Raw genomic sequence first — 18,176 nt, 5'->3', positions numbered from 1 at the left:
CTTTTTTATATACTACCATTCTAAATATTTTATTCGAAAAAAATATTATTCTTACTTGATTGTTTGCTTGTTTGTTTGTTTTTGTAATAGTTTTAATAGAAGTAAAAAAGATATCTTTTAAACTTTTTTTTAGGTTTTGATTTTGAAATTTTTCAAGATCTTCTTGATTATTCTTGAAATTCAAGAATTAAACATATAATGAATTTTGAACTCTTTTATTATTATTATTATTATTTTAGTATTGAAGTAAAAAAAAAAATTCGCCTAAAGTCTCAAATACTCTAAACCTAGCTTTGAAAGACTGTTGCGTACCATGTTTTTCAAATATATACCTTGCGATATTCATCACATGGTACATTATCACGCGTGGTATATTCTTAATACATCTTTAATAAGTATTCTCACAAATTACTGTATATTTATATCCTAAATTTATCAATTTGTGACACGTAGCTTATAACTCTCATATTTTTAGTTTTTCATCAAAAACTTTAGCTTATTGTTACAATAAGCTATATGTAACTTATATTAAGATTTAGATACTCTTGCCCATTCTCCAAGTGTTTCTTTGATGAGTAGAGCTTTTAAAAGTCCCACACTTTCATCATTTCATTAGATACCAATTTTATTCTTAAAAAAAAACTACAATTTTATTAGTGATTGTTTCTTTCACATTAAAAACCGTCTACTTATAAGAAATTGATTGATGTATTATGCAAATAAGTAAACTCAACCTTCTATATATAGTGATTATTTATTCTAAGATAAGTATTTCTCTCCTTGAATATGTTAAATATTAAAAGGGAAATTACTTATTCCTTAAATAGGAAACCTCTTAGAGAACAAAATATCACGGAAAATTCTTATTAAAAAATAAGACATATTTTCTAATAATCTCTACCTTGGTAAGGTTTTTAATTAGGAACAAAACATAATACATTATCTATCCACAGAACCAAGTGGTCTCTACCGTTTTAACTCTACCAAAATTACACTAACATAAGACTTATGAAAATCACTCCACTATGAGTAAAATCTTATCCTCTATCTTGTAACCATAATTCTCTACACCAAGAATCATCACACTCTACATTATTCATAGTGCATATATTTAGCATATGTCAATCACCTTGCTAAAAGTACCCACTCTCATTTTTGGATTCCTTAAGAGTCCCCAACAATCAACATAAAAAATTCCATCACACACCTTGCATAAATGCCAAATGATTTCTTGCGAGCAAATCTTATAAATCCACTAGCAGAAGCAAATCACCTTTTATGGCACACCAAAAAGAATAAATCAATCTCTCTTGAAGAAAATAGACACCACTAACTAACATTATCACTATTTCCATCCATTGATTTAGAGGTATTTATCCAACTTGCTCTATTCTCAAAGACTTTCTTTAAGGTTTACGTCTCCTTTCCTTTCCTTATGTAACCATATTGAATCAATATATCCTTAATTTGAATTTATCATAAGGCAAAAATGATTATTCCACCAAACTTTTCAATTTTTACCATCATAGGTTTTAAATATCTGATTGTCCAAGATCTCGCAGGAAAAATATATCAAACAAATAATAAATAGAAAATAGATGGAGAGTTAAACAATCATAAAACATAAAAATTTATGTGAAAAACTCATATACTAGAAAAAAAAAAACCACAATTGTCAAGAATAATAAGAGAAAATATATTATGTAAAAAAGTATTACAATTACTTTAGTATTTTTTCTCATACCCAAAATCCTAAAAGCATATAATCTCTCAAGAGACTTATTGTTTCTCTCACATTAAAAATTGTCTACTTACAGCAAAACTGATTGTTGTATTATGAAAGCATGTGAACTTATCCTCTTTATATACCGTGATTATTTCTAGTAGGACAAGTGTTTCTTTTTTTCCTACAAGTTGTATTTCTCCTTTAACAAGTCAAGTCTAAAAAGAAAAATTACTTATCCTTTAAATAAAATCCTCGTAAAGGAGACATATTTCCTAACATATAATGTTAATCACATCTTGGTTCGAGCACAAATTAATCACCATGGTACAATTGCACAAAGTAATCATATATGCCGACGAGTAATTTATTGTTAAAAGTTCTTTTTCCTTTGAACTTAAACATTGTAAGTTGGTTGATGTAAGATTTAGACAGTCAAGACAAATCTCATACAAAATTTAATTTCTTGATCCGTGTTTGCCGTAAAAGTTTAATTACTTATGCAAATGACGAAAGAACTGGCATTAATTACCTAATTTTGAATGCTTCCTGCCGGTTGTTTGGACTAAAGATGAAGAAACCAAACTACCAAGGAATCTCGTGAAAATAATTCAAGTAAATTTAGTTTCGGAATCCAGTTTGTAGTGTGGAGAAAAATTGCACTTGGCTTATTTGTTTTATGTAATTTTGATTTACTAACTGAGAGATCGCAAAAGGTCAAAAGTAGATTTTGCTTATTACATCATATAAGGAATCTAACAGCTATAAAATGAGATTAAGGTGGAATTTCATTTTTAGTCAAGCCCGCCATTCTTTTCCGATTATTTATATATCCATTAGTTTCCAAACCAGATAGTTATATATAATTGTAAATCGAATAGGTCCAATATGCATTAACAATTGTGTCATTTTTAGTTTCAGCAAATAGATGAAATGAAATTTTTTGCTTCAGATTTGAACTCAAACATCTGGTTTTCAACACAAATTAATATATATGCATATTATAAACGACGGGTCAGATAATTTTCACTCCAGAGTAATGTATTTCGACATGTCATCTATTTTCTATAATTGTAAATGACGACAAGTCATGCTTAGATGAAATGAAGGATCATCCTGTAATATACATTTATCTCGTTCCTTTTCATTACAGGTAATTTCTTCTGATTGTCATCAGCTCCAGTGTGCACTTTCAAATACCTTAGCCGAAGAGGTTGCCTGGAAGTAATCGATTCTTTCTTATAGCCAAACCTAGTTTTATCTGTGGAGCTGATTCTCAATCTCATAAATGATAACATTCAATTGTGTGTGCGTGTGTACATATATGTATGTATATCTATGTGTATATCCAATAAAAATAGAAATTGCAACCATTCAAGCCCTTTATGAAGTCTTCATAGCTAACGGTAGATATCTGATATCTGAAAGATTTCCGAGGTTTTGAACATTTTGCACCAACATTACATTTACCCTCTTCCCTGCAACTTCCAGTAAAATAAGATTTGGTAGTATTTTCAATTTTTCTTTTTCTCAGTTTATTTTCATGCAAATTGTATACGTGTTCTCTTTGAGAAGCGGGAAAAGAAAACTATTGCAGTAAGATTAATGATAGATATTTGGAGGTCGGCTCCAATGTTCGTTCAATTGTACATGTTAAGACTTAGGATCAACTTCATGCATACTGCATCGAATAAAATCATATCAAAAAAATTATTTGCGGTTTCTTTTCCCAATAACCAAAATCATATGTGCATTTGTTGATGGCAGATTTGAAGATACCAAGGATGAAATACCAGGTTTCTGAGGAAACAGCAAAGAGTTTAGGCATGATCCACTTAAAAGTGAGTCTTAAAAGACACTGCTAAAACCTTGAAGGAGAAGTCATTCAATTTCTAAATGATGTGATCAGTAAGGAAGTAAAGTAATGCAAAAATTAAATAGAAATATTGTGCTTAATCAAATGATTCATTTAAATAAGGGTCTTGTTTAACAATTTCAAATATCTATCTACTATGACTGATTAAGATGTATCTTCAAACAACTAACAGTATTATTCCATTAAAAAAAAAAATCAACTTTGTTTGTGTTTCCTAATTTGTATTTTTACACTATTATTGAAGATTGATATCGGTAACATATTTAGTTTGGTAATCATGCAAGGATTTGTAATGGACAAGAATTGACTGGTGATTGCAGATCTTCTGGAGTTTATAAGAAAATAATTGCTGGAATTAAAACTTAGTTCCAAGTGCTTCAAATTTATGGCATTTATGTACCGAAATAAGCTTTACGGATAAACGTTTAGGGCAATTACATGATTAAACTCTGAAGAAGTCAAGATACTAGACTTGACTTTTCATTCTTGTCCATATGCAAACGTAAAATCGGTAAAAATGGAGAACTATATGCTGCTCCGCACTCCGGCTTCTTGTTCTTTTATTATTATTATTATTATTATTACTTTTATTCTTCCCATTACTTTTCAAAGGTTTTAGCTCCGCACAAATTGGTCTTTTACAATTCTACCCTTAAACTCCCTTGTCTTATATATTGCCGCTTCAAATTCGAAAGTCACAAAAACAGAGTCAGCTTTAATTAGCCATGGCATTTCTTCCTGATGCTTCACTATACATCCTTCTTAACATCTTAATTGGCATAAATATTGCAAGTAAGTTATTAGTTTCTAGACATTGTGAAATTTAATTCAATTAAATCTTCAGTTTTAGGTTCGTTTTGAACAATTTTGTATCACGAGTACTCTAGTGCAAACATTCATATTTTATTATAACAAACAAACTTGTTATTTGGCACTTAGCAACACAAACTCTTAATTGTTGTAGTTCCAAGTTCCAACCATTTTATATTATTATTATTTTTTTGATGATATGAGAATATTGCTCAAATTACAACTCATATTATACGAGAGTATAACTGATACGTACAATCATATATATATATATATATATATATATATATATATATATATATATATATATATACTGAGACCTATTGACATCAATGCTGATATGACACCGCTCAGATTTTTCACCCTTTCAAATTTCGAGAGATGTCAACTTCCAGCCTGGGAGAAAGACTGCCAGTACAATTATATATATATATATATATATATATATTGAGACCTGTTGACATCAATGCTGATATAGCACTGCTCAGATTTTTCACCCTCTCAAATATTCGAGGGATGTCAACTCTCAGCCTGGGAGAAAGACTGCCTTCACTCAAGCTCTGTGACTCCAAGGAAGGACATTTAAATTAAACTCCTGCAGTACGTCTGCGGAGGCTTCGGCTCTAGCCGCTTGGGCTAAGCCCAAGGTTCATTTTATTTATTGTTTAAAATTCACCTTTCTGTTGTATTTATTTATTTATTTATTTACGATTAGAAAACGAAACACTCCGATTGCTTGTGCAGGGTCAGAGCCCTTTATAGGCATAAACTATGGGAATTTAGGGGACAACCTGCCATCACCAGAAGACACGGTAAAGCTACTACAATCAACGTCTATACAGAAGATCCGATTATACAACCCCGACATTCCCATGATCAAAGCCTTGGCCAATAGCGGAATCGACATTGTTGTTGGAACACAAAACAGTGAAATCCCTGCCTTAGCCTCGGATCCGAATGCTGCAAAAACTTGGATAAACACCAATGTCCTACCCTTCTACCCCGCAAGCAATATCTTCCTTATAATGGTTGGTAACGAGGTCTCTCTCGACGAAAATTTTAGAAAACAGCTTCTACCCGCAATGCAAAATATGCAAAATGCATTGGATGCTGCCTCTCTCGGCGGTAAAATTAAGGTCTCGACTGTGCATTCAATGTCCGTGCTTTCTCACTCTGACCCGCCCTCTTCGGGAAAGTTTCAAACCTGGCTTGTAGATGTTATGAAAGGATTCCTTGGATTTAATAATGCCACCGGTTCGCCTTTTGCTATCAATCCGTATCCATACTACGCTTACAACAGTGATCCTAGACCTGGTTATTTAGCTTATTGTTTGTTTCAAGTCAATGCTGGGCGAGTTGATCCAAACAATAACATTAAATACATGAACATGTTTGATGCTCAGGTACAATATGTTTATATAATTAAATCGTTATTCTTTTTCGACAAATTTCAGTTAATGATTATATAAATGAAAAATATTAATTGTATAGACGTACGTAATGTATGTATGTATGCATGCTTAATTATATTACATATAGATGGGCGTACAAAAATATTTGAAAAGTTTTGTAGGTGGATGCAGCACGTTCTGCGTTGAACTCTTTGGGATATAACAATGTTGAGATAGTGGTTACTGAGACTGGATGGCCATCCAAAGGAGACGACAAAGAACCTTGGGCAACCATTGATAAGGCCAAGGATTATTACAGTGGCTTGATAACCCATCTTCGGTCCAAGGCCGGGACTCCATTGATGCCTGGGAAGACAACTGATACTTATCTCTTTGCATTATACGATGAGAATTTGAAACAAGGGCCTATTTCTGAGAGATCGTTTGGGTTGTTCAAGCCTGATCGCACTGCAAATTTTGATGTTGGCCTCCTAAAGAATAACAAAGTGAGAATTAATTTTAACTACATAGAAATTAACTAAAGCAACTAGCTAGTAATATTCAAGTTAATTTGTTATTGCGTTATTAACAACTAAATTCAGGAGAACCCGGGTGCACCAAACAAAGCAATGTGGTGTGTGCCAAAGGAAGGCGTCACGAATAAGCAGCTGCAGGCAAATATTGATTATGCTTGCGGACGAGGGATTGACTGCAGTCCGATTGCTCCTGGAGGGGCTTGCTTTGAGCCCGATACATTAGCATCACATGCTGCATATGCCATGAATCTTCACCATCAAACTAATGGACGCAATGCATGGGACTGTGACTTTTCAAAAACTGCCACCCTATCATCCAAAGATCCTAGTAAGTTTTCTCTTGTACACAAACACAATTTTTTTTCCTAACATTAATTATTTATATCCTTCATTATACCTTTTCATGGTTAATCACGATGCTTATAATTCACTCTTTTGTTATTTGTAGGCTATAAGGGTTGCATTTACCCTAGCAATGCTCGCGAAAGCAAAGACGAATTAACCAATATGCTTTAAATACTTGACAGAATGCGTTAGTTGATGGTTTGTGCTACTGTAATTATGGGTTAGTGATTAAGTCATCATCGATTACAAACAGGAAGAGGAAGATTTGTTTTTTTTTTTTTTTGCTTTTCATAGTTAGAGGAATAATGCTCCATTGATTTGCAATAGCAATTCCGGTGATCGATATTTCGTGTACTTGTTCATACGAAGAAAATTTGATCAATAATGATTGCGTGGATTGATGTGTTTTCATTTTATGCCTTGCTGGATTTGGATTTCTGTGGAATTCGCTTCAACTAATCACAACACGAGCACTTACAGCTTTTTATTTTTTATACAATCACTTGACTTGGAGGATGATTACGGTATCTTTATTTCTTTTGGAATAAATAAATAAATTAAAGGTTGTTTATTTTTAAATCAAAGCTGTGAGCATTGTTTCTACAACCAATATTCCTATTTTTTATGCGTATGCATTCAGCTTAACAAAATGAATTAAGTGGTCTTTTTTTTTTTTTGAACTCGTTGCTATTTACTTTTGAAATAGATATGGTACTTATTTTCCTAATAAACTTTAATATAAACTTGATTCATTTAAACTCAAATTGAATCCCATCTATTCGTGTCATATATATTCTATATATATGAGTAATTTTACAATAATGTAATTCTTTACTACAAGTTAAAAGATAAATAATACAGGATATCAACATTTGAGTCTCAAAGTCACGTGTCACTCATTTATTAAATGATGAAATTTTTATAAAATTACTTAACACTATCTAATGAATGAATATTACATTAATTGAGACTCAAATTAAAACTTAGATGTTGTGATACTTAGCATGACTCTTTGTCCTACAGTGTATTAAAATTATTGTTTTAAATTCCTATAATTTATTTATTTTCTCTCCAAAAAATTATGGGAATTACCATAATTATCTTCCAAGTCAAGTGATTATATCAAAGAGATGAAGTGGAAGCTTACAATAACAACACCCTCTTAGGAAATACACATCAATATATATAAAACTGGAGACTAAAGAGTATTATTAGATCTCTCGAGGTCTGTCAGGAATTATTGAATATGCATATTTACTAGTACTACAGGAACGATTTCAGTTGTTCTTGTTATTTTTTTGGAAAGATAGGCAATGTCGGAAGTTTTGGATAAAAATATTTCTTATAGTATAACGTGAAAGACAATTCTTTTAGAGATTTTTTAATTTATTTTTTACTTTTACTTATAATTCTTAACACGAAAAATAAGCGCTGTCAACAGGAATGACTAAGAGGAAAGCTTAGAATTAAAGGGATATCAAAATTCAAAAGCATCCCCCCTTGTATTTTAAAGAGCTTGTCAATTGTTTCTGCACCAATCATACCCACCTTTCAAAAGTTAGTTCACCTTTGTGCTTTTCCACGTGATCAAGACTCAAGTATCAATGCTCTACAATAATATGTGAGAATTGAAATTCCATTTTATATTATTAACGCTTTAGGTGAATATGCTTTACAGCAATTTTATGTCTCAAGTTCTTGTATTTTTTAGCTAAATGCATTTTGGTGCGGCTAATGGTCTAAATTCTCGACCTAATTTACTTGATGGAATGTATATACATAGCTCATGAATGGTTTATGGTTCCAATTTACAATAAACACCTTATACATAAATAATATTCAGGGTATTAAGGATTTCAATGTTTAAATCTTAAAATTTATGAATTATTCATTTATTCGATGATAAATTTTATAACTTATGCCAACCTAAAATCTAATAAATAAATGTCGTATAATTTGGAACTCGAACAATGGGATACTTAGGATTATCTTTTAAAAGTTCTAGAACCTGCAAATCTTGAAAGAGATAATTATTTTATTATAACGAGGATAACCAGAATTCCGTTGTCGTCCAGTGGTTAGGATATCTGGCTTTCACCCAGGAGACCCGGGTTCAATTCCCGGCAACGGAAAATACTTTTACACGTATGAGGACTATTGACCACGTAACCCGTTGTCGTCCGCTTTTAGTTTTATATAACGAGGGCTAATCTGAAGTCATCATCCTAGCAACGGACAGTTGTACTTTTGATTAATTTTTATTTTGTAATCCAACCCCAGCGTGAAAAATACGAAGGAATCCTCCCGTTGATTCCCCTGGCCCACTGCATCTACACAGCCCACGGATTTGAACGCTCACCGAGAAAGCCACAGATATTCCATCAAACCCAAAACAGCTGGTTGACAAATAGCCCAAGGTTACACGGTTTTTCGAAGTTGCATGTGCACCGATTTATTGGAAAAATGTATTTGCTTTAAATCAACTAAACATGTAAAACATTTGTAATATCCGTTTTTATTTCGTCTTACCCTATTTTTTAAAATATAATTTTTTAATTAATCTAATTTCTCTCCATATCCCCATTTAATTCTCAATTTATCCTTCTATTTCTCTGTTTTGTCTCATCTTAAAGTAAAAATTACGTTAACCCATCATCTCGTTATTTCTTTATTTTTATTTATTTTTTTCTTTTTAATTATCTTTTAAAATCATAAAATCAGACAGCAACTTGATCACCCATAAACTTCCACCTCAATTTTTTCTCATTTCAATTTTTATAATTTAAGTAAATAATTTATTTTAATTCTCATTTCTTATTTTCATTTCACTCCATTTTCATTTTATTTCAGTCCATTTTAATTTTATTCCATTCTAATTGCTGAAAAGTAAACACAGTACAAACGAAACTTACTAATACTTGGCGCCTGATCCGACTCATCGGTCATATGCCATATGCCCGTTTCAGCAGGCTTCAAATTACACGTGGCCATACACCCCTTGCCACTTGACAACTTTCGTCCTCTCCTTTGCGAAGCTTCATGCTTTTTGCTTTTGGTTCTTACGCTCTCTATATTGCCAATTGCCCGCAATCCACCTCATCCAATTCTTCTACAAATCTCTCTCTTTCCTTGGTTTCTCCTTCAGGTATTATTGTTTTTAAGTTTCTTTTTTCATTTATTTATTTACAATCCGAATCAATCTCCTTCTCTTCTCTTTTTAAAATTGATTTGGTTGATCATCGTGAAGCTCGTTAAATTTTGTTTCTGTTTTTCACTTGATTGTAGAAATATAACATTCAACTCTTAGGTAGCTTAGAAAGTGGAGGGAAAGTCAACTTAAAATGAGTTTTGAACTTTGTAGCTTTGCTTCAAAGTGTCACAAACTACTAGAATGATATCAATTGACTTTCTATTTTCTATCACATATTGTTTGATCCAGGATTTTGCAAATGGCTTCATCAACTCTAATTTGTGACACCGAGCCATGGAAGGACTTGAAGGTGAATTGCTTCTTCCTGTAATTTTGTCGCAATGAGTATTCGGAACTGCGTATGCAGTAATATTTATGAACTTAACGTGGATTTCTTTTTTTTTTCTTTTTTCTTTTTTCTGTGATTGTGCAGAACCATGTGCAGGAAATTAAAAAGACTCATTTACGTGATTTGATGAGTGACACTGATCGATGCCAATCAATGATGGTGTATGTATTTTGCACCATTGGAGATGAACCTAAGATCATTGCTTAATTGATTGATTTTATAATAATGCTGTGAATAATTAGTTTATGATTTTGTTTTTGGGAATTTGTGCAGGGAGTTTGATGGGATTCTGTTGGACTACTCACGGCAAAATGCCACGCTTAAGACAATGGACAAACTCTATCAACTGGCAGAGGTGACGTTGGATTATTTCAATTTTGGAAACTGGGTAAAATCAATCTTCTAAATTCTAGTGATACTACCCTTTTCTCATTGCAGGCTGCTCAACTCAATAATAAGATTAACCAGATGTACAATGGGGAAAAAGTAAGTCAAGGTTTATCTCTGCTGCTCATATCTTTTGTAGACTAGGGTGAAACTAACTCTTTATAAGGTACTGTTGACCATGATTGAGCCAGCCGCTCTCTGTGAGACAAGTAAATTTATAAAAATTTGGCTTTGTGATACTTAAATGAGGTCACGAATTCACTATTGTACAGAAGGTATCCAAAGCTCTTGCTTTGTATGACTAGATTTAATAAGTTGCTTTTTTTTAGTGGACTTGATGTTTTGTCAGTGCTCCAACATGATGGCATTATTATGATATTACAATGGTTTTGGATTGTGCATTGGTAACACCTGCAGATTAACAGCACAGAGAATAGGTCTGTGCTTCATGTAGCTCTTCGTGCTCCAAGGGATGCTGCCATAAATAGTGATGGGAAGAATGTGGTTCCAGAAGTCTGGAAAGTTCTGGACAAGATAAAAGAGTTTTCTGAGACAATCCGCAGTGGTTCCTGGGTAATTTATCTTTTGTTCTTTTTAACGCAAAAGCAGGTTAATACTTGACCGGGAAAAGCATGGATTATCTAGTCGGAAAATGTTTTTGGCAGGTTGGAGCCACTGGAAAAGTATTGAAAGATGTTGTTGCCGTTGGTATTGGCGGCAGTTTCTTGGGTCCTCTCTTTGTGCACACTGCTCTCCAAACTGGTATTGTGCAAACCAATCAAATCTTTTTTTCAGTTTGTTAACTTTACTCATATAGTCATACGGTTGTGATCTTTCTCCTTCCAAATCTTTGAAATTCTTTTCCCATTGAACATGACCAAGATATTTTTGACTTACCGATGGTTACTGACAGATCTAGAAGCCATTGAATGTGCAAGAGGACGCCAGTTGCAATTGTAAGTACTTATCTGTCACTGAAGTTGTGTATGTTCTTTTCTACATTTATCAATCCTTGAAATGAGATGGTAACTGTACAAATCTCTTCGTGAGTCATAAAAAAGACTTTTAGTCCTATAGTTGTTTTGCGTGATATCACCAAAGACCATTCTGAACAGTTGTGACAATTTCTTATTTGCATTGACCACAGTCTAGCAAATGTTGATCCCATTGATGTTGCTAAAAGTATCACGGGACTAAACCCTGAAACTACCCTTGGTATTGCCTTTCGTTTTATTAATTTGTATTAGTTTACTTGAATTATTTATGAACCGTTCGTAATTTTGATCGTTTTGTCTGTTTTTCTTGTACACCTATGCAGTTGTGGTGGTTTCAAAGACTTTTACAACGGCTGAAACTATGCTGAATGCTCGAACATTGAGAGAATGGATATCAACTGCTCTTGGGTCAGTGCAAAAATGATACTCTACTGATTCTTCAGTAATGTTGTCATTCTGGTAGTTTCAGGTTTGAAATCAATGGCTTAGATTTAGGTGCTTATCTGGAAATTATCAAAAAAAAAAAAAATTAAAAGAACTATTGGATGTAAAAGTGAGAGCGCATTGTACTCTATGAATTGGTATTAGTTTGTTTTCCGGTTAGAATTCTCTTCGATATTTCATTTTTCTCTCTATTTTTCTGGTCTTTGCTCTTAATTTGCATGTGATTATGCATATATTTTCAGGCCTTCTGCAGTTGCAAAGCACATGGTGGCTGTCAGTACTAATCTTACGGTAATAATTTCTTTCATTACCTGCACTCTGATGATAAAGCAATTTGCTGCAATCTGGATTGATCTTTCATCTGTTAAAGATTGGTTTACTTTTGACATTCATTAGTTTAGGGTCTGGATGTCTAGCTACCCTGGTTTTAGTGTATATTCTTTTGCCTTGATAATATTTACTCAGTAATTTCCTGTGACAAATTCTGATTTGTCAGTTCAGAGAGCATAAATGACCCGCAAAAGACAGGCGCCTAAATCAGTACATCATTTTCTGCAACACCTGATAATAATTTTTGTAATTTGCTCCTGCCAATTCACAGATTACCAATTGAGTTATTTCAATTATTTTCTCATATGCTTGGTAAAAGCTTATCTAAACGACTTTTGTGCATCCTCTCTGTTCAACTTGAGAGTGGATAAATTGTATGTCTGAAATTGTAACATATTTCAGTATTTTATTAATTTTCAGTTTAAGTTGACTAACCTTGTTGCTTATATTTGTTTCTTTCAAATTCAGCTGGTAGAAAAGTTTGGCATTGATCCTAATAATGCATTTGCATTCTGGGACTGGGTTGGTGGTCGGTATAGTGGTAATTTCTTTTAAAACCATGGTGTTTGCTTTTCGGGAACACTTTGTGGTCAGTTATGGTTTTAATTGGTAATTGAATTGCTGGTTGCAGTTTGCAGTGCTGTCGGGGTTTTGCCTCTGTCTCTTCAATATGGTTTCTCAGTTGTTGAGAAGTATGGTAACTTCTTGTTGTTTTTATTTACTTGCTATCACTTTCAACTTCTGAGATCAGTGCCAGAATTTATTGTTCGCCATGGGATTATCTTGAAGTAAGCTATGGGAATTAAGTGGAATTCCAAAATAAACCTTGATACTTGAATCGAAGTACATACTCTTCAGTTGAAACTATTAGAAACTATAAAGAGAAGAGAGAGATATAAGTTAGTTCTTTGTCATTAGATTTTAATTATATTGACATAGTAGTCTCTGTTTTACAGAAAAGTAGATTTGATGTATATTGAGTTGGATTCTTTTTCAGATAAAACAGAATAAATGAAGAGTTTAGCTTGATGCAACTAAAAGCAAATGAAAATGATGCATATCTTCAGTATTTGTGAGCTGTGTACATCTTTCATCATTGTTCCAACATGTCCTTTTTAGCTTTTTCCTTAGTTAAGTGCTTAGTGCAGTATTCCTGTAATTCTTAAAATGTAGAGTTCTTGCTTGATTGAGCTGAGATTTTTCTTTTTCACGTACAAAGGATTTATTTGTTACTAATATAGTGAAGAAAGGGCGTAGCTTCTCAATAAGTAATTCAAGGAATTAACTATACTTAAGGTGTGAGCTATATCTGTTCCTTTGAACTACACCACCTATTCCTTCTTTTCTTAACTCTTCCTTTCGGGCAAGTTCTAGCTTCTGCCCCATCCTCAATCTGAATAAATGCATTTGCATATTTTTTTCTGACACGATTTTATTGCATATTTTGATAAGATGCTCTTTTGTTATTTAAGGTTCTTAAAGGGTGCTTGGAGCATTGATCAGCATTTCATTTCTGCACCTTATGAGAAAAATATACCGGTAAGTGCCCCAATGACATTATTTTTCACTAAGCCAGAGATCTGTACCTCCCATTGGACACAGCACGCGGTAGCAATAATATTCTAATGGAGCTTTATCTCTGGACAAATACCCTTGGTTCTGGATGGAGTTAATCAGGTCTGTTCAATGCTTCAGGTACTTTTGGGTTTGTTGAGCATATGGAATGTTTCATTTCTTGGGCATCCTGCCAGGGTTAGTGTTTTGGCTCCAGACTGAATTTGAGCTACTTCTTGTTGATCACTGTTCAATTTTCTCTCTCTTTTTTATTCATTTCCTGACTCCTCTGCTATCTTCCAGGCTATATTACCTTACTCCCAAGCCCTAGAGAAATTTGCCCCTCATATTCAACAGGCAAATGCCCAATCTCCTTTATTTTTCTTTTGTCAAAGCTTTTAATACTTATAACTTGCTAAATTTACTTTGATTTAGGTTAGCATGGAGAGTAATGGCAAGGGAGTGTCAATTGATGGCATGCCCCTGCCCTTTGAGGCCGGTGAAATTGATTTTGGTGAACCTGGAACAAATGGTCAGCACAGCTTTTATCAACTAATTCACCAGGTTACACACACATCCCTCTGCGTCTGGTAGAAGCTTAAATGGACAATTTTTATTGCATTAATTTCTAAACATACACCTGTGGCAGTCAGAAATGAAACCTTTATGGAAAGGTTCCCTACAATTACTATGTTTAGGTAATATGGGTCTCTTCTATTAATAATGGAACTGTGTGTGTGATCAGCTGTAACCTAATGGATGAAGATAATTTTAGCTCACAATATGTTTGGAGTTTAAATGACATGTCATTTTAGGGGAATGTAGAATATAGACCTGAGATTTAAGTGGTAACCATTCATGCCATGTAATTTGTTGTTCATCTAACATGGTTCATGGATTTAGACTGAATTTGAACTACCTGTGAGCTGTGTATAAATTAACTTTCCTTCTTGAAATCTCCAGGGACGTGTAATTCCTTGTGATTTTATTGGTGTTGTGAAGAGCCAGCAACCAGTTTACCTGAAAGGTATACATCAGATCAAACCCAATTTGTTCAGCAAATTTCAAGATTGATGGTTGAATTTTAATGCTTTGGCTTTTCAGCTATCCATCAATGCATCAAATTCTGAATTTGTTTGCAGGTGAAGTGGTGAGTAACCATGATGAACTCATGTCCAACTTTTTTGCACAGCCAGATGCCCTTGCAGTGGGGAAGGTAGATTTTATTCTTGTATCTTTTGGATGTTCTGATCATTCAACCTATTACGAAGGATAGCAAAATTTTATTATTCTTTATTATTCTTATTGGTTTTCTATATAGAAGAATAAAAAAATTATATTTTTAATTTCCAGCCAAAAATCAAAGCTGTTTTTTTTTTTTTTTAATTGTCTAGCGACCTCATGCACTTTATAATGAAACACTTTCCCTTAATTCCAGATACCTAATTAAACATCCTTCTTTTGTAGACACCCGAGCAGCTACAAAAAGAGAATGTTGCACCACATCTAATTCCTCATAAGGTAACTTCCTTACTTTGTAGTAATGTCTCATTCTAAGTAGCCCTAACTAGTGGTTACAAATCACAGACTTTCTCTGGCAATCGGCCTTCTCTCAGTCTTCTGCTTCCATCACTGAATGCTTACAATATTGGACAGGTTTGTGATTTCTTACTTCCTTTTAATTTGGCAGATTTTATGTGTCTAATTCTATTAAATATTAGTATTATTCACATTATCTTTCTGGGTCAGTGTGTTTGTCACATTTGAATTTTTTTAAATTGTCTGATAATGTGAAAAACATTCTTGAACCTTTGTGAATAACATTTTGTAAGATCAATGGATATATCTCCGAGTTCGCTAATTTATCATTTTGAAAATATTGAAACTACGTATTTGTGATATTTGCGTTACAGTGAATTGTTTGCTGTTAAACATGGAAGTGAAGATAGTTCAATGGCAAAGTGTAGGACCTAAAAGTATTACAATTACATAGCAAATCTGACTTTTTGCCCCATGGAATCATGTTACAATTTTCGTTGCTCTATGTGCTCTTTATAAATTATTTCTATAACCTAATACTATAATATCTTTGTCAGTTGTTGGCAATCTACGAACACAGAATAGCTGTGGAAGGTTTCATATGGGGAATCAATTCTTTCGATCAGTGGGGAGTTGAGTTGGGGAAGGTATGCATCATCTAAGAAAGTTTAAGATGCTGATACTTTGCCATACAGAAATTTCTAAGATGAAGAAGTTACTATTTTTCTCAACTTGTAATGCCTTTTCCATCGTCATAATTGCAAATTATTTGTTTCCCTCTGTGATTGCAGTCTCTGGCTACTCAGGTTAGAAAGCAACTTCATGCTTCTCGTATGAAAAGAGAACCGATCGAGGGCTTTAATTTCAGTACTACAACACTGCTGACAAGATACCTAGAGGTATGGCAGAACACCTCATGTCAAGACTATTAGCATGATATACTTATCATTGATAATAGGTCTTGGTCATCCAGTAACTTTATTTGTCCTAATGCTTTGTAGAAATTTTCCCCATGCTAATAGAGGTGTTTTGCTCCAAATACACAGAATGTTTTGATAAATATTATACTTCTGTATTGCTGAAAGGCTAATTTTTCACTTGACAGGCAAGTTCTGATATCCCATCTGATCCTCCAACGCTTCTTCCACGGATATAAATGGTTTCTGCTAAAAATTGTCTGGCAATTTGGCGTACGAACTCTTGTTTCTGGCTTCATGTATCCACTTAACTGAAATTATCGCGGAGTGAAATTATCGCGGAGACTGCATAAAATTTTACTGAAGACTGGTTATGCCGGTGAATTATAGTATGTAAAGTAATCAAACTTTAATAATGCTTGTCCCCAGACATTTCGTTAAACCCGTCTTTGGGATACCTAGTTATCTTAACGATTGGGTTCAAATGTTCTTACCTTTGTGGGTAATTAATTCAGAAAAATGGATTCGAATGTTTTTCCTCATGCACATTCAGTTATGGAAAACGTGTCATGTCCTTTCATTGTATCGCTTTTGAGGCCAACATGATGTCAGAAAGTTGACCAAACCTCACTTGAGGTCGAGAGAAAATCAGTATTCATGTTAAATTTCGTTTAATATTACGTTGGTAAATTTGTATCAGGAGAATACGAAGTTGAACCGTGCCGTGGATGCTATTGATGACAATTCGAATATTCCATTGGTAAATTTGTATCAGGAGAAATTCAAAGTTGATCCGTGGGTGCTACTGCTACTCGAGACAATTCGAGAATTCATGGTTGACCTTGTTGTATGCGGTCATCCTAGCGCCCTTTGGTTAATTTTTAAGGGAATGACACGTGATATTTTTGGGCTCAAGTTAAAGCAGTCAAATATAGACTTAAGCTTTATTGAAAAAGGGGAAAAATAGACTTAGCCGGTAGGAGGAAGAACCATAAGCCACGAACATGGCGATTTCTGATCTTTTTCAAATGCTTTCTTCTTCCGCATCATCACCAGGTCCTCCCTTCCCTTCCGTTGGCATCATAGCCCTTCTTTAGATTTATGTAGTAATTTTGTACCTAGTCATTGACTTCAATGAAGATTACAGGCTTTACAACAACACAGCTTCAAGCACAGATGGGATTTCAGGTTTGTCTCTTGAGAAGATACGGGGATTCCCTTGGTTCGATTGTCAAAGAAACTTGGCTGCAATTTGTGCCGTGTGCTTGGATGGAGTTCACAAAGGAGAGCGCTCCAGGAACTTCTCAATATGCAAGCATGTATTTCATGCACGATGTACTGATCTTTGGTTGGTTAGAAGACTCACTTGTCCAACTTGCCGTTCTCCATTCAAAATGGAACCCGTTTGAATGTTGTATAGTAGTATCGAAATTCGGAATTGGACGTTCTACAGCAAATCATTACTCCCTACATTCCTAGGCATGTCCATAATATAATTTCTTGACTGTAATTCCTTTTTCTTTTTTTTCCTTTTCCTCTACACATCCCACCAATGCTATTGAATCAATAATTCATCAATTAATCATTGCCGTGCGTGATAATGCAAATTTTGAGCGACACAAACACCTATTTTCATTTGCAAATATTCGCATCAATGGTTGTTTGAGCCTCCTTCAACCATAAATTAAAGGATATCTTGGTTTTTCAGTTTTGCAATTCTATAATCATAAATTATTCAACAAGAATGAAAGAATGGTGTCAAATTCATTGCGTTTCAATGACATGCTTGC

General features: G+C 33.7%; 2 protein-coding genes and 1 non-coding gene across 3 annotated transcripts; all 3 read left to right on the top strand.

Annotated features, from left to right (window-relative positions):
• The first annotated feature begins 4,324 nt into the window (after positions 1-4,324).
• On the top strand, positions 4,325-6,852 carry LOC18041338 (glucan endo-1,3-beta-glucosidase 7). Its single transcript, XM_024183866.1, has 5 exons — positions 4,325-4,391; positions 5,154-5,812; positions 5,983-6,306; positions 6,406-6,664; positions 6,785-6,852. The coding sequence occupies exons 1-5, from the start codon at positions 4,325-4,327 to the stop codon at positions 6,850-6,852; spliced, it is 1,377 nt and encodes a 458-aa protein (XP_024039634.1).
• A 1,889-nt stretch (positions 6,853-8,741) lies between these two features.
• TRNAE-UUC lies at positions 8,742-8,813 on the top strand. The gene has a single exon. It is a non-coding gene; the product is annotated as a tRNA-Glu (tRNA).
• Positions 8,814-9,621: 808 nt separating this feature from the next.
• Positions 9,622-16,928, top strand: LOC18041337 (glucose-6-phosphate isomerase, cytosolic 2B). The gene is made up of 24 exons (XM_006434910.2): positions 9,622-9,826; positions 10,121-10,181; positions 10,305-10,381; positions 10,494-10,575; positions 10,659-10,706; positions 11,025-11,180; positions 11,273-11,369; positions 11,521-11,563; positions 11,755-11,822; positions 11,926-12,010; positions 12,289-12,337; positions 12,845-12,917; positions 13,008-13,068; positions 13,849-13,915; positions 14,072-14,128; positions 14,234-14,287; positions 14,366-14,494; positions 14,894-14,957; positions 15,073-15,146; positions 15,398-15,451; positions 15,518-15,586; positions 16,027-16,116; positions 16,261-16,368; positions 16,575-16,928. The coding sequence occupies exons 2-24, from the start codon at positions 10,131-10,133 to the stop codon at positions 16,623-16,625; spliced, it is 1,707 nt and encodes a 568-aa protein (XP_006434973.1). The 5' UTR covers positions 9,622-9,826; positions 10,121-10,130; the 3' UTR covers positions 16,626-16,928.
• The last annotated feature ends 1,248 nt before the right edge of the window (positions 16,929-18,176 follow it).

The sequence above is a fragment of the Citrus clementina genome, unplaced genomic scaffold (genome assembly GCF_000493195.1).
Source record: "Citrus clementina cultivar Clemenules unplaced genomic scaffold, Citrus_clementina_v1.0 scaffold_5, whole genome shotgun sequence".
Lineage (NCBI taxonomy): Eukaryota > Viridiplantae > Streptophyta > Magnoliopsida > Sapindales > Rutaceae > Citrus > Citrus x clementina.
This window is presented reverse-complemented; position numbering and strand designations above follow the sequence as displayed.